Source organism: Drosophila teissieri, chromosome 2L, assembly GCF_016746235.2.
Source record: "Drosophila teissieri strain GT53w chromosome 2L, Prin_Dtei_1.1, whole genome shotgun sequence".
NCBI lineage: Eukaryota > Metazoa > Arthropoda > Insecta > Diptera > Drosophilidae > Drosophila > Drosophila teissieri.
Window position 1 is genome coordinate 2,268,865 of NC_053029.1, and position 15,410 is coordinate 2,284,274.

The 15,410-nt window shown below is 43.6% G+C and overlaps 3 protein-coding genes and 1 pseudogene across 4 annotated transcripts; 2 read left to right on the forward strand and 2 right to left on the reverse strand.

Moving 5' to 3' along the window:
• The first annotated feature begins 2,262 nt into the window (after positions 1-2,262).
• On the forward strand, positions 2,263-4,329 carry LOC122618350 (phospholipase A1 VesT1.02). Its single transcript, XM_043794747.1, has 3 exons — positions 2,263-2,461; positions 2,590-2,845; positions 3,461-4,329. Exons 1-3 carry the CDS (start codon positions 2,392-2,394, stop codon positions 4,260-4,262), a joined length of 1,128 nt encoding a protein of 375 aa, XP_043650682.1. The 5' UTR covers positions 2,263-2,391; the 3' UTR covers positions 4,263-4,329.
• On the forward strand, positions 4,307-6,213 carry LOC122618360 (dentin sialophosphoprotein-like). Of its 2 annotated transcripts, none has more exons than XM_043794757.1 (2): positions 4,307-5,460; positions 5,512-6,213. In XM_043794757.1, the coding sequence occupies exon 1, from the start codon at positions 4,639-4,641 to the stop codon at positions 5,185-5,187; it is 549 nt and encodes a 182-aa protein (XP_043650692.1). In that variant the 5' UTR covers positions 4,307-4,638; the 3' UTR covers positions 5,188-5,460; positions 5,512-6,213. The 2 variants fall into 2 exon arrangements, with proteins under 2 accessions (XP_043650692.1, XP_043650700.1); XM_043794765.1 differs by having other exon boundaries at positions 5,518-6,213.
• Positions 6,214-13,071: 6,858 nt separating this feature from the next.
• LOC122611817 lies at positions 13,072-13,880 on the reverse strand (annotated as a pseudogene).
• A 537-nt stretch (positions 13,881-14,417) lies between these two features.
• Positions 14,418-15,227, reverse strand: LOC122626219 (trypsin alpha-3). The gene has a single exon (XM_043806392.1). It carries the CDS (start codon positions 15,219-15,221, stop codon positions 14,481-14,483), a length of 741 nt encoding a protein of 246 aa, XP_043662327.1. The 5' UTR covers positions 15,222-15,227; the 3' UTR covers positions 14,418-14,480.
• Positions 15,228-15,410: the final 183 nt, after the last annotated feature.

Genomic DNA, 15,410 nt, shown 5'->3' on the forward strand with positions numbered 1-15,410 from the left:
AGAAACTAACTTGGTTGTGCCTTAAATTTGAAACTGCTACCCCGTAAACCTGACGCTCCTGCAGTTAATCTTTAAAGTTTTCGTGTCCAAGTTCAGACCCCACTGCACTTGCCAACTGCATTAAGTCAATAGAAAAAGTTGCAGTCATCGTTGTGCAGCTAAAAACTAAAAGTCCCCAGGACAAAACATGCCCCATTCCAGTTTACTGCCCCCTTGAATCCCCTTGAACCCCCTGAACCCCCTTGAACCGCATAATAAGCGCTTTTTGGGGCTACGCCTGACTAAACCAAAAGCGGCGTCAAGATTTATTCCCGGAATCTCGTCGCACTTTGTTATGCTTAAAAATGTTAGTTGTGGATTTACAGTTTTTCCGCTTTGGCCAGAAAACTTTTCACCCCCAGCTCGTAAAACTTTGATCGGTGGAGTGATGGAAAAGTTAGGTGATGGTTGGTTTTCATTTGCCCAAACTATTCTATATTTTATTTCAACCATGTTCTAATAAGTTATTGAAATTTCTACTACATAAATATTACTTCGTTGTTTCCAAGAAAACATCCTTTACTCTTAATCGCTGGGAAACTGTCTGCAAGTAAGGTTCATTCCAAGGCAAAAACTTTTCCGGACACATGACAAGGGATTCAATGAAAGGGAACAAGGTGCAGTTCCTTGGGTTGGAAAACTGTGACCAAGTCTGCCCATATCCCCTTTTTCCAGGAACCAAATTTAAATTTCTCCCTCAGCCGCAGGAATTGTGCTCCACATCCACATCCTTCTTCCATTTCAGTTGGCCGCGAGGCATTGCCAATTAATTTCCAACATCTAATTGGTGGTTGGCCAAATTTATTGGTCTCATGGTGGAAGGGCTGTTTGTCCTGCCCACCTACCCCCAACGCCCCCAAGGATCTGTTTGCATATTGATTGATGCCTGGAGGTCCTTGTGCCAATCTGAGGTGCACTGCATACCTTGTCGGTGGCTCGAGTGACTCGCTTTGCCCCTCGCGGATTTTCTAATCAACAAGGCAGCCCAAATTTGCATAATTAAAAGCGTTTTCATGTGGCGCAGGTGGAAGGCTGGAAAGGCCACAAGAAAACGCGCCCCGCACCGCCCCAATTTTCCATTTTCCTTGCGAGCCGAAAAACTGACTCGCTAAGTGACTGGAAAATTTGTCGCCTCATTTGAGTTTGGATTAATGAATTATGCACTCGGGGCTGCTTAATTAAGCTGGTTTTCGAATGTGATTAGGGCCACGCAATTAGCCGATAGGACTGAGCATTTTCGGGATCCGCGATAATCATTTGCTGACTAACAGCCATAAAAAGGTGGCCCCAGGATTCGGAAAACCATACCCATTGCGCAGCCTTTTTTTCTGGATTTTACAGCGGGTCAACTTAATGGGGTAATTAACTTATCTGTACGCAGAAAGGGTGGATCGGTTAACCTTTTATGGGTTTCTCTGCTTGCCAATTAGCGCCAGAAGGACTTATGGCTCAAATAATCATAGCAATTTGTTGGTTACTAGAGTTATTTTTAGTAATGTTGTTTATACATATGTGTGCATACATTGTAAGAAACAGATGTTGTCTTGCGTACTTGCTGTGTTCTTCAAAATCATCAGTCATTTGTCAACACACTGCTAATCGATGATTGTCATAGGGAAATACGATGATCTATGGGAAGAGATGATCTTCATAGGGAGATACGATGATCTATAAGAAGAGATGCTCGTCATAAGGAAATACGATGATCTATGAGAAGAGATGCTCGTCATAAGGAAATACGATGATCTATGAGAAGAGATGCTCGTCATAAGGAAATACGATGATCTATGAGAACAGATGATCGTCATAAGGAAATACGATGATCTATGAGAACAGATGCTCGTCATAAGGAAATACGATGATCTATGAGAAGAGTTTCTCGTCATAAGGAAATACGATGATCTATGAGAAGAGTTTCTCGTCATAAGGAAATACGATGATCTATGAGAAGAGTTTCTCGTCATAAGGAAATACGATGATCTATGAGAAGAGTTTCTCGTCATAAGGAAATACGATGATCTCTATGGGAAGAGATGCTCTTTATAGGGAAACACGATGATCTATGGGAAGAGAGAGAGCGATCGGTTATCACTGGAGTGAGTGGACCAGTGAGCACAGACTTGAGGTCGCCGCTCTCCGTTGCGATGGGGAAACTGGAGCTCGCACCGCTGGAGCCTCAGCATCGAGAGATCGGAGCCGAGAGCTGTGTCAGTTAGTTGCGCACGCAGCAGTCGGCCGGTTGGATCTGCGGCTCATTCCGCCGGGGTGCGAAATCTATAACGGTGGGGATCGGTCATCGCAAACGCGCTACTCCAGCGGTCAGAAGCCCCAGGGAGATATCTTGGAGCAGCCATGGTCTCGCAGCTGGGACGGATTAGTGTCGTGAGTGCGCTGCTTTTGGCATTTGTGGCCCTCGTAATTGGTGGGTAATAAACACACATTTCAAGGTCTTGTCACAGATATGTGTAGAAATACAATTGATTGATACATTTGGTGTGCCGCTATTTACCAAACTGAGAGTGCTGTTTTGTGTTTTACTTTGATTTGCAGCCAGCAGCGAGCAGGAGAAAACCGAACTCGATCCCAATGCCAGCTGCAATTACACGCTGGTGAAGAAGAAGACCCTGGGCGTGGATCCCTCCTTCTGGAAGAAGTTCTTCAAGCATCTGATACCCTTCACCAGTTCGAGGGGTAAGATGCAGTTCATACTCTTCAAGCGGGACTTTGCGGACTGCGGCAGGGAACTGTTCGTCGGCGATGTGGAAAACCTGCGGAACTCGGGCTTCGATGCACGTCATCCAACGAGGTAAGTGGCTAAGTTTCCGGAAAGATTAAGTCCCCGATGGCAGATCGAATGGGGGTTTTTCAGCGCAATCAATTCATTAAACTAAACGGTGAGATAATGGCTTAAAAGCTGTGCAAACCTTTCCGCTCAAAACAATTGGCAGTGTATTTGGTATTCCCATTCAATGGAAATTAAGACTAAGCTCCAGAAATTAATGCGAGAGCAAAATAACAATCTAATGAATAGAACCAAAACAAATATTTGTCCGAATTCTCTCACCGAATAATTGAATTTTTATATTTCGCGACTAACACGAAAACAGGTTTATCTGCTATATTTACATTTTTTGGTTGAGCTTTCGTTTGAGTTATCGCCATTGAGTCATTGCCATTTGACTGACACTTAATTAATTGCTAATTAATATTAATAGCTAACAAATAATAACTGCACAATTTTAGAGCAATTTTGCATTAAAAAGTGATAAGATAGCAGACGAAGTTGATATCATATGAAGATCTGATTATTTTAAGGGGCATTCACTTTTAAGTTGTATGGCTAAGTTTGCATTTAGTCACAAGAAGGAAATGAATATTTTGTAGAGACTCCCATTGTTCTTTCCTGATTGCTCATCTGTAGGATTGTCATTCACGGCTGGATGAGTCAGAGCAAGGGTTCCCATATAAGGAAGGTTAAGAACGCCTATCTCAGCCTGACCAATCCGGGACCCAATGGAGAACCCGCCGCCTACGAGGACTTCAATGTGATCGTCTGCGACTGGAGCAAGACCTCCACGAACGTGAACTACTACGAGGTGGCCAAGATGGTGGAGGACATGGGTGCGCTGCTGGCGGAACTGGTGCGCTACCTCAACCAGGAGGCGCACATGCATTTCGACGACGTCTACGTCATTGGACACTCGCTGGGAGCGCAGATCGCCGGCAGTGCGGGGAAGCAGATAATGCCCTATCGATTCAACACCATATACGCCTTGGATCCGGCGGGACCACAGTTCCGGGAGAAGAGCGACGAGTACCGCATCGATGCTAGTGACGCCTCCTATGTGGAGTCCATTCAAACCAGCGTTAGCTTTGGGTTCGAGCAGCCCGTGGGACACGCCACCTTCTATCCCAACTATGGGAAGAACCAGAAGAAGTGCTATGTGTATGGCTGTTCGCATAAGAGATCCCATGATTACTTCATAGAGTCGCTGACGAGTCCGGCCGGATTCTGGGGACCACGGTGCGAGCGCCACGACGATGGCACCTGGGTGCTCCTGATGAGCGACGGAGAATTCCGGATGGGCGGAGAGCCCTCGATCCCCAAGAACGGAACCTTCTATGTGAAGACCTACTCGAAGCCACCCTATGCCATGGGCCACAGATGGCAAACGGAGCCGCCTCCACGGGAGGATGATGTTGAGAACTCCACGGAGGAGTAGGGTATTAGTTGATATACTCGTGTGTACATTTGTTAATTAAATAGAGTGATAACTTTGGTATTTATAATTTAGTTCTTGGTTTTAATTAGTCAACTTTCTGTTTGGCAACTTTCTGTTATCATGGATTCGTTTTTAGTTTCTTACGGAATTTCAAAAACATTTATTATAAATAGTACAGCTATTTTTATAAACTTTTCTTTAAGTAACTTATTTAACCATTAGACAGACTTTCTTATCTTGTAAAAACGTAAGCCAATTAAGTTTAATGGCGAACTATTCACCAAGAAATAACAGAAATTACAACTAGCGAGTGTGCAAGTCTGCTGGAAACTCCTATTAGTAACCCAAACTTCAAGATAGGTATATAAACCTCACGATGCACGAAAGGTCTATCCACTATTCCCACAATATTCAACCGAAAATGTTCCGCGCTCAACGTGTTTGCCTTTATTTCGTAGCTTTTCTGGTCTTGGCATCTGCCAGACCCAAAATAAACTCGCAAATTTCCCAGAATCAAATTGGATTGCGAGGGATCGATCTTTCTACTGAAGAAAGTGTTCCTTCAAAGTCTTCATTAGCCACAGAAGCAACCAGTGAACCATCAATTGAGAGCTCCAGCGAAGAGTGTCCCACAGTAACTTCGTCATCTTCATCACCTGAGGAAACTAGTGAAGCACCTGAGAGTTCCAGCCAGGAAACCACCGAGGAAAGCGGCGAGTCATTTGAAGATTCCTGGGAGGATGAGAGCTCCGAATCAAGTGACGAATCAGCGGAGGGATCCTATTCCTGGGAAGATGAGAGCTCCGAATCAAGTGACGAATCAGCGGAGGGATCCTTATCCTGGGAAGATGAGAGCTCCGAATCAAGTGACGAATCAGCGGAAGGACCCTACTACAATGATGACTATAACTACTATGATTATTAATGCATCGCATCACCATTATACTTTGTGTCAAAACAAAATACAAATCTTAAATCATTATACTTTGTGTCAAAACAAAATACAAATCTTTTTGACGAGTCTTGAAAATTTCGTAGAGTAAAAATGAAGCTGTATTTCTTACTAGTCCTTGCCCTTTTTGGTCTTTTGGCTCGTGCAGCTGCATTGCCGGTATCTCCAGCTCCAGTGGATGTGGCAATGATCACCGGGCCCGAAATGGACATTCCAGATATTGATTTATGGAGCAGGACTTAAGAGGTGCGCAAAGTTCCAGTTTTCGACGCCACAAATCCTTATTAAACGGTTTAGTTTCAGGATATTTTGGACTACTCAGCACTGTTTTTCTTCCCAGTTCGCTGCATATTTGGAACAGAATTTTTAATTAAAACAAACAATATGTTACCCAAATTGTTGCTGCTGCTTTTGGAGCGCCGGAAAGCTGTGCAAAATTGCAGTTTTTGGACAAGAGGCTGCGGCGGTTGGTTGCTAATGCATTTACTTGGCTTAATTAGTTGAGATTCTACATTATTCATACGCCACGTGTGACCAGCGGCCACCCACTCAAATGCCCACCCACCCAATGTGCTGATGCCTGCCGTCTCCTTCTTTTCCTGACAGCATCATAATTTTCACTTAATTAAAGTTGTCGTTGTTGTGGGTGCTCACTGCTGAGTTTGAGGTTTAGCCCCGGGAGCAGTTAGAGAGCTGTGGCGGTGCATTTGGGTCGAAAGTTGGGCGGCGGGTGCGAAAAACATGGGTATTTATACTCGCAAGTTTTCGCTCTTAATTTAATCCCGTCTAACTACGAAAGTTTTCGAATGCCTGGCTGCTAGTTTGATCGCAAGAGCTGGTTATTAAAATAGCTAAAGGTTTTTGGCAAGTATTCGTATGCCTGCGACTGAAAGAAGTGCCGGAAAGTACGCAAACATGTATTAAATTGTATGTAAACACTAGTTTGAGTTCATATAAAGAAAAATGCCAAACCCACTAAAGTCAGAAAATGAAACACAATCTCATGAGTATTAAATTTCTCACATGTCTGCCGAAACACAAAGGCAACTTCACAAAGTCGACAAGCCAAGACAATTAAAGTTTGGCATAATCGGTTGATTGGCTTAATAAATATCCAGAACCCACTTATCGTAATTGTTATCCTAAAGTGACAGATTGACGGCAAAGCCGAATGGAAGCAGAAATCTTTTGAGGTGCCGGGTAAAAGTACAGCTCGCTTGAATCTCAGGTGGAAAATGGATTCACTTAAATTTTATGCAAAATCATTTATCCTTTTTCTCTGCTCTGGAACCCAAAATAGTTGGCAGCCTTTCGATTTGGCCCGAAGTGGTTTCTTTCGATTGATGATTGTGTGCGAATGCCCGAGGGCACAATATTTGCCCCTGAATTTGATTATTTAAATTTGCACATTCGTTTTCATGGCGCATAAATTATGTATGAGCCCAGTGTGTGTTTGAACGCCGGCAGTTCGTTCCATTATGGCATTCTAATTAAGGCGGCCCACAGAATGTCTCCCAAGTTCATTGTAAGTTGCAAACCCCAACTAACCGATGTCCAAGGGAAGCTGAAAAATTCACCTTAAAATTCAGGAGCTAAGCACTTCGAGGAGCAAACCCTTTTGCGTTGACAGCCTGAAAGACCAATTTGTCGCCTCAGAAATGGACCGTGTGAAAGCCTCGGAGTGCCATAACTTTGCTGATGTGTTGGGTGTTGAGATTGTCGCCCCGGAAGCCCCAAAAAAGCCAAAGTCCCAGAGACGAAAAATTAAAGGAAATCAGGTTTCATTTTGCGGATGGCAAATGGCAAAGGGCTGCAAAGGACGCCGGCCGAGATGTCCTGGCAAATGAGTGCGATACGAAGGCGATGACAATGACTTACATTGCTGGAAAACCGAGCAAGCACAAGGTCCTTGCAGGACATCCACTCCACACTCGCTCAAGTCCATGTGCACACGCACTTAGGTCAGCAGATATCGGGCCGAAAGTTTTACTTACAGATATCGTATAGCCCCCATATCTGTGGATCTCCACGTCGCCGATGCTATTTGTGCAATTTTATAGCGTTTTTATGGCACACAAGTTTGGTGCTTTGTGCCTTCTGTCGGTGTGTCCCGTGTCCTGCGTCCTGTGTCCTGCGTCCGTTTTCCTCTTTAAAATATTCAAATTTGATGTGTGTGCGTGCGGGTGGAGTGTGTGCTCAACTGTGTAATAGAGACGGCCGTCTTCAAGTTGCGGGGAAAGGTCAGAGGAAAAGTGCGAAAACGGTTGGGAAAACTCGTTGCTAGTCAAAAAACAGAGGTTCTTTGAATTCGGTCTTCTAATTTTGAATTTATTTAGAACTATAATAACTGAAGAATGCATACCTTAGGCTTATTCCTTGGGATTTTTTCCTTACCTTCCTGAATTTCATATTTAGAATCTATTATTTAGAAAGATTTTCATTTAAGACCACTGAGTGTAGGACCTTCGCCTTATATATACTACATGGCACATGCTCCCCCATTCACATATCCGTTTGCGTATCTATGTCAGTTCGCTTGAGTGCTGTTGTTGTTGCGGCTCCTGCTTTTCGGGCCTTTTTCCAAGTTTGCGGTGTGATTTTATGTGCAAACTTAAATTATACAATTTGGGGGTCCATGAATACATTTTTCCCCAGCTCCACCATCTCCACCTTCTCCACCATCTGCAGCGTCTTGTGCCTTTCAGTTGCTGGTTTGCTGCTGCTGGTTGGCTGTCGAAAGGGACAATGAGTTGCTAAATGCTTTGAATATTCTTCTGGCCATTGCCTGGCATTGCATGCATAATATTGTACGATATATGGCCATGTCAGCTGCGAGTCCTTCGAGTGTGGTCCTGCGCAAAGGCGGGGCAAGGCATCCTTGAGACGCCAGAGGGAAAGGGGCACAGTGTGTTTGTGTTGACAGGTCGTGTGTGTCGTGCGGTTTTCTTGCAGAAATTGTTCTCAATCTCAGCTCAGTTCAGCAGTTCGGTTCAGTGGCAACCAAAAGATTTTGGCTTTGGTTTCGCTTGCAAAGGCTACATTGCTCCAACCTAATAAACGAGTATTAGAAACCATTTGACAGCTGCTCGGCTATTCATCAATTTCATGGGCCATGCAACACCAATATCAATGGCACTTAATAATATATAAGAGTGCAAGTATTCACAAAAAACCAAACATATTTTAATTGAACATGAATTTGAAAGTAAGATACGAAGGTAAGGGGATTCATTTATGATCTTAAAGCATGCAACTTTAATTCTAAATTAGTAACGAAACGCGTATTGCTAAGTATTCTTTTCCTTGTTTATGGGCTGCACTTCGTATGAGAATGAGAATACAAGTTAATGATCGTGGTCTTTGTGTGTGGCTTTGGTCGCTCTTAATGCCAGTTAAGCACACAACAAAGTACGCACTTTGTTAACATTTAAAAGCCGGCAATAAAGACACATGCTGCCCTTTTTTTCGCTGCCCCGCCCCTTTCCACCCAACTGCCAACCACCGCCCACAAATGCAGCTGGGAGCCATATTTTTGTTGTTTTTCTTTTGGACTTAACCCTTTTTGCCGTTTTTTTCCGTGCTGTAAGTATGTGTGTGTTTAATGTCTGGTGGTCGAAAAAGTTAACGTACACGTTCGCAAATATGCTGTCGTAAGCTAATAGTGCATGTGTGCTAACTTTTTTTTAGCACTGTACGGGATTCTGTGAGCGGAGTAAACAAATGAGTTGGCTAAAAAAGGGAAAACAAGAGCGGGGATTAATTCAATTATATGTCAGGCAGCTTTTGGCTTACACCTGTGCAATTTTAAATCAGAAGTGCTTTAAAAATTGCTTAGTTGCTTAGCACAAAAAATAAATAAATAAATTTGCATACTTTTAGGCGCTTTATTCGACTGCCTTGTTCTTGATATACTTCCCTTTGACTTCCTGCAGATATCACAAGCTTCTCCGCATAAACTCAGCTTTAGAGTGGGAAAACCAAAAGGTGAGGGAATCTTCCACTTTAATGGAAACTTGTCCTGGCCCCAGCTGGTTGGCTTTTGTTCCCTGCAGTCGCGAGTGAACAAATTAAACGAGATGGCCACCACTCCCCCATTATACCATAAGCACAACATTTATGAAAACTATTTGCGAGAACGCAAAGCAAAGCGCAGCAGAAAAGAAATTGTATTAAAAACAAATACAGCGAAAGGTTGGCGAAAGCAGAGTGAAAGTGGGTGGCTGCTGCAGGAAACTGGCCGCCAGTTATACAAGATGTTTATAAAAGGCCCGACCAGGCACGTTCCATGTCCAGGAGTGCAAACAAGTAAGCAAACAGGCGGAGCAACCAGAAACAGGACGCCTTCGACATGACTTTCCGATGGGAGAGGGGGAAACGAAACGACTCTGAGGTTAGCAGCGTGCACTGAGGAAAATATGTAGTACTTATGTGGAATTACCACACTAAAAGCGTTTATAATCATATTTTAAGTAGATAAACACGACTTTTACTGAACATGAATGTGTTGCGAGTAGTATTTTTTCCAGTGCCTTAATGGCAGTGGCTGCAGCAAACAAATCGCAAATTGAAAAAAGCAGATAAGTAGCAGAAGTTGCACCGCCGTCCACTTTCTTTTTGCTTTCGCCCGCGAATGAGCGGAGAAATGGGTGCACAGAGAATGGCAAATAAAAATCAGGGACTCGCTTCGTGCTCCTGTCAAGGCAATTGCTCCCTGTTTTCAGTGGAGGAGAGGTCCTTCCTCCAATCCAACGATTCTCCGATTCCTTGCACTCCAGCCAGCGCCCGGCAACATTGTTAACCCTGCAAGTTATGCATTCTTAATTTAATCGCTGGAATTGACTCTCCAGAGGCAGCTTCCTCCGGCTTAGCGGCTGGGTATTTTCCCCGGGCTCCGTTTTCCATTTTCCCCTTTTCCGGGCGATGTGGGTTTCTGCAGCAGAGATTAGGCATATATCATGCGATTATGCTGCACAGTTTGCATTGCCCAATGACTCGGAAATCGCTTTTTCTTGCAAATTGTTGGAGCATCTTTATAAACCCTATTTTCCATTCCTCAAAACTAAATTGTCTTATGTAAGACACTTACAACCCTCATATAATGTTGGATGGATACTTTCACATGCATTTTGTTATTACTTTATTGTTTTTATATATTAAAAAAGACTATGAAAGCTGTAACTTGAAAAGAATACACAATTTGGGTTGCTTTTAACATATGCTGCATTGAATATTTATTTGATTGTGCTGAGAAAATTGCTAAACATGTTGGGGAAGAGATTTAACAGCATTCAAAATCCATTCTCGGTAGAAGGGCACACTTGAGAATCTAGCTGGCCAATCGCATTTTGGTCCCCTTCCGGAGGTAACACCCACAAGTTGCCGATTAATTACCAATGGTCCTCCAGAATCGCCGGTACAAATTGTTTGCCTAGGATTTCCAGCGCAAATTTTTGATTGACCATGGAATATTTGACAAAAGTTAGGCGATTGAATGCGGAGCATTACTCCTAGAAGATTTATGGGTCCTTTGCTCGCATCCCCAACCTCCGCTCCGTGGATATTTCCCCAGCCAGTGGCAAAGGACATCGTTCCAGGTTCAGGATTAGACTCGGCCAAAGGAATGGGCTGCACTTTGTTGGTAAACTCAAGTCGTTCACTTAACCGAACGACGGCGATGTCGTTTTGAAGAACGAACCATTGATCCCATTTGTGAACATAATATTCATGGACTTTTACCGCTGCCACTTTGACAAGAGTTCCATTGGATTTTATCGATTTGGATCCAGCGCGAATTTCATAATGTCGGGGATCTTGCCATGTCTCACCCAAAAAAAAGCAATAGCCCCCATATCTGTGGATCTCCACGTCGCCGATGCTATTTGTGCAATTTTATAGCGTTTTTATGGCACACAAGTTTGGTGCTTTGTGCCTTCTGTCGGTGTGTCCCGTGTCCTGCGTCCTGTGTCCTGCGTCCGTTTTCCTCTTTAAAATATTCAAATTTGATGTGTGTGCGTGCGGGTGGAGTGTGTGCTCAACTGTGTAATAGAGACGGCCGTCTTCAAGTTGCGGGGAGGGGTCATAGGAAAAGTGCAAAAACGGTTGGGAAAACTCGTTGCTAGTCAAAAAACAGAGGTTCTTTGAATTCGGTCTTCTAATTTTGAATTTACTTAGAACTATTATAACTAAAGAATGCATGCCTTAGGCTTATTCCTTAGGATTTATTCCTTACCTTCCTGAATTTCATATTTAGAATCTATTATTTAGAAAGATTTTTATTTAAGACCACTGAGTCCTTCCCAGAAGAGTAGGACCTTCGCCTTATATATACTATATGCCACATGCTCCCCCATTCACATATCCTTTTCCGTATCAATGTCAGTTCACTTGAGTGCTGTTGTTGTTGCGGCTCCTGCTTTTCGGGCCTTTTTCCAAGTTTGCGGTGTGATTTTATGTGCAAACTTAAATTATACAATTTGGGGGTCCATGAATACATTTTTCCCCATCTCCACCATCTCCACCATCTCCACCATCTCCACCATCTGCAGCGTCTTGTGCCTTTCAGTTGCTGGTTTGCTGCTGCTGGTTGGCTGTCGAAAGGGACAATGAGTTGCTAAATGCTTTGAATATTCTTCTGGCCATTGCCTGGCATTGCATGCATAATATTGTACGATATATGGCCATGTCAGCTGCGAGTCCTTCGAGTGTGGTCCTGCGCAAAGGCGGGGCAAGGCATCCTTGAGACGCCAGAGGGAAAGGGGCACAGTGTGTTTGTGTTGACAGGTCGTGTGTGTCGTGCGGTTTTCTTGCAGAAATTGTTCTCAATCTCAGCTCAGTTCAGCAGTTCGGTTCAGTGGCAACCAAAAGATTTTGGCTTTGGTTTCGCTTGCAAAGGCTACATTGCTCCAACCTAATAAACGAGTATTAGAAACCATTTGACAGCTGCTCGGCTATTCATCAATTTCATGGGCCATGCAACACCAATATCAATGGCACTTAATAATATATAAGAGTGCAAGTATTCACAAAAAACCAAACATATTTTAATATGTATAAACACGATAACACGATAAGTCGATAAACACGACTTTTACTGAACATGAATGTGTTGCGAGTAGTATTTTTTCCAGTGCCTTAATGGCAGTGGCTGCAGCAAACAAATCGCAAATTGAAAAAAGCAGATAAGTAGCAGAAGTTGCACCGCCGTCCACTTTCTTTTTGCTTTCGCCCGCGAATGAGCGGAGAAATGGGTGCACAGAGAATGGCAAATAAAAATCAGGGACTCGCTTCGTGCTCCTGTCAAGGCAATTGCTCCCTGTTTTCAGTGGAGGAGAGGTCCTTCCTCCAATCCAACGATTCTCCGATTCCTTGCACTCCAGCCAGCGCCCGGCAACATTGTTAACCCTGCAAGTTATGCATTCTTAATTTAATCGCTGGAATTGACTCTCCAGAGGCAGCTTCCTCCGGCTTAGCGGCTGGGTATTTTCCCCGGGCTCCGTTTTCCATTTTCCCCTTTTCCGGGCGATGTGGGTTTCTGCAGCAGAGATTAGGCATATATCATGCGATTATGCTGCACAGTTTGCATTGCCCAATGACTCGGAAATCGCTTTTTCTTGCAAATTGTTGGAGCATCTTTATAAACCCTATTTTCCATTCCTCAAAACTAAATTGTCTTATGTAAGACACTTACAACCCTCATATAATGTTGGATGGATACTTTCACATGCATTTTGTTATTACTTTATTGTTTTTATATATTAAAAAAGACTATGAAAGCTGTAACTTGAAAAGAATACACAATTTGGGTTGCTTTTAACATATGCTGCATTGAATATTTATTTGATTGTGCTGAGAAAATTGCTAAACATGTTGGGGAAGAGATTTAACAGCATTCAAAATCCATTCTCGGTAGAAGGGCACACTTGAGAATCTAGCTGGCCAATCGCATTTTGTCCCCTTCCGGAGGTAACACCCACAAGTTGCCGGTTAATTACCAATGGTCCTCCAGAGTCGCCTTGACATGTGGTTTGCCTAGGATTTCCAGCGCAAATAGTTGATTGACCATGGGATATTACACAAGAGTTAGGAGTTTGGATACGGAGCTTTACTCCTAAAAGATTTATGGGTCCTTTGCTCGCATCCCCAACCTCCGCTCCGTGGATATTTCCCCAGCCAGTGGCAAAGGACATCGTTCCAGGTTCAGGATTAGACTCGGCCAAAGGAATGGGCTGCACTTTGTTGGTAAACTCAAGTCGTTCACTTAACCGAACGACGGCGATGTCGTTTTGAAGAACGAACCATTGATCCCATTTGTGAACATAATATTCATGGACTTTTACCGCTGCCACTTTGACAAGAGTTCCATTGGATTTTATCGATTTGGATCCAGCGCGAATTTCATAATGTCGGGGATCTTGCCATGTCTCACCCAAAAAAAAGCAATGGGCCGCTGTTATGATGGTATCTGCATTGTAAATGGACCCTCCACAAACATGATATCCTCTTATTTGGAAGGACACCTGCCAGGGAACATCTTCGATATCAGTAGGGTGCCCACCGATAATGCGTTCTTCGGGTCGGTTTACTCGTCCTGCGGACAGGAAGTTGAGCGCCAATAGGATCAGGAAGCTTTCGATGAACATATCGACTAGTTTTCACGATACTTCGGATTGCAGTGGCTTTACCTCCAAGTGAACAGGTCTTTTATACCCCTCGGTTAGCTTATTCAGTTTGAAGTTATCTGCAAACATTTCTAAATTCGGAACAGACCGAAGTGCAAACATTTCTAATTAGAAAATTCCAGTAATGAAATGGCTTTTGCATGTATATTTAGCCCCTAAATTAGTTATTTTGTAAATTTAGGTTTAACTTATTTACCCCCTAAATTTGTTATTTTCTAAATTTAGGTTTAAGAAAATTCCCCGGGCTTCGTTTTCCATTTTCCCGGCGATGTGGGTTTTTGCAGCAGAGATTAGGCATATACGTATCATGCGATTATGCTGCGCAGTTTGCATTGCCCAATGACTCGGAAATCGCTTTTTCTTGCCCCGAACTCGGCGAGGATATTAAGTTGCAGGAAAATCCTTGCAAAGCGGATCGAAAGGAAGGAAGAACCGTGCATACAAAGAAGATATTAAATAAAGGAATGTTCACAATGCCTTCGATTAGAATGCTTTAAGAATAATATGTATCTATTTAGATGTCAATATACATATGTCATAAGTATTGTTACAAATGCTAGATAGTTGTCTTGAATGTTAAGCATAAATTTAAAGATGTGCAGTAGCATTTAAGATCCAAGGTTTCAGCACAGCCACATTGGCGTAGACACCGGGGTAGTAGGGAATTGCGCACCACTTGCCGTAGGACACAATGCCGACTAGTTGGCCACCGGAGACGAGAGGTCCTCCGGAGTCTCCTCGGCAGGAATCCTTCAGGAGAGCGGCGGCGCAAATCATTGCATCGGTGAGGTATGGATAGGCCCGCCTACAGGCATTTGAGTCCACTATTTTCACCGAAGCTTGCAATAGAGCTGCAGATCCTAGCCCGGGGATTCCGAATTCTCCCCAACCAGAAATGGTGGCTTCAGTTCCAGCTGCGGGTGCAGCATCGGCCAGTGAAATAGGTCTTACGTTGCTATTAAAAGTTAGACTGTCCGCCAGTCGAACTACGGATATATCGTTAAACGCAGCGGTAAATCTATATACATAGTCTTCATGTCTCCGAATTACAGCAACTCTGACGAGCTGTCCTCCCAAGTTCTTCCATACTGATCCCACTCGGACGGAATAGAGTGTATCGAAGGCGTTGTGAGTACAGTGGGCTGCTGTTATGACGATCTTCTCACTATAGACCACAGCACCGCACTTGAAGCTTCCCGAGTACAGGAGAGCCGCCTGCCAGGGAACGTCTGTGATACCCACAAAGTGGCCACCCACTATTCGCTCCGGCGAAGATCCTGCCGAGATCAGGGTGACGCTGGCGACCACAAGAAGCCACTGGAATAACATTTCTAACGCGACTAATGTTAGGAATGACTTCGATTCGGTCTACTCCCGCTTTTAAAGGGTTCCGAGTAGCGCACGTGGAAAAAATAATTAGCAAAAGAATTTTAATGTACATTTTACGAAGGCAACATATGTCGTAACCTCAAAAATAAGAAATATTACTATACGTAATAAGTTCTTCAGAACTTCTAA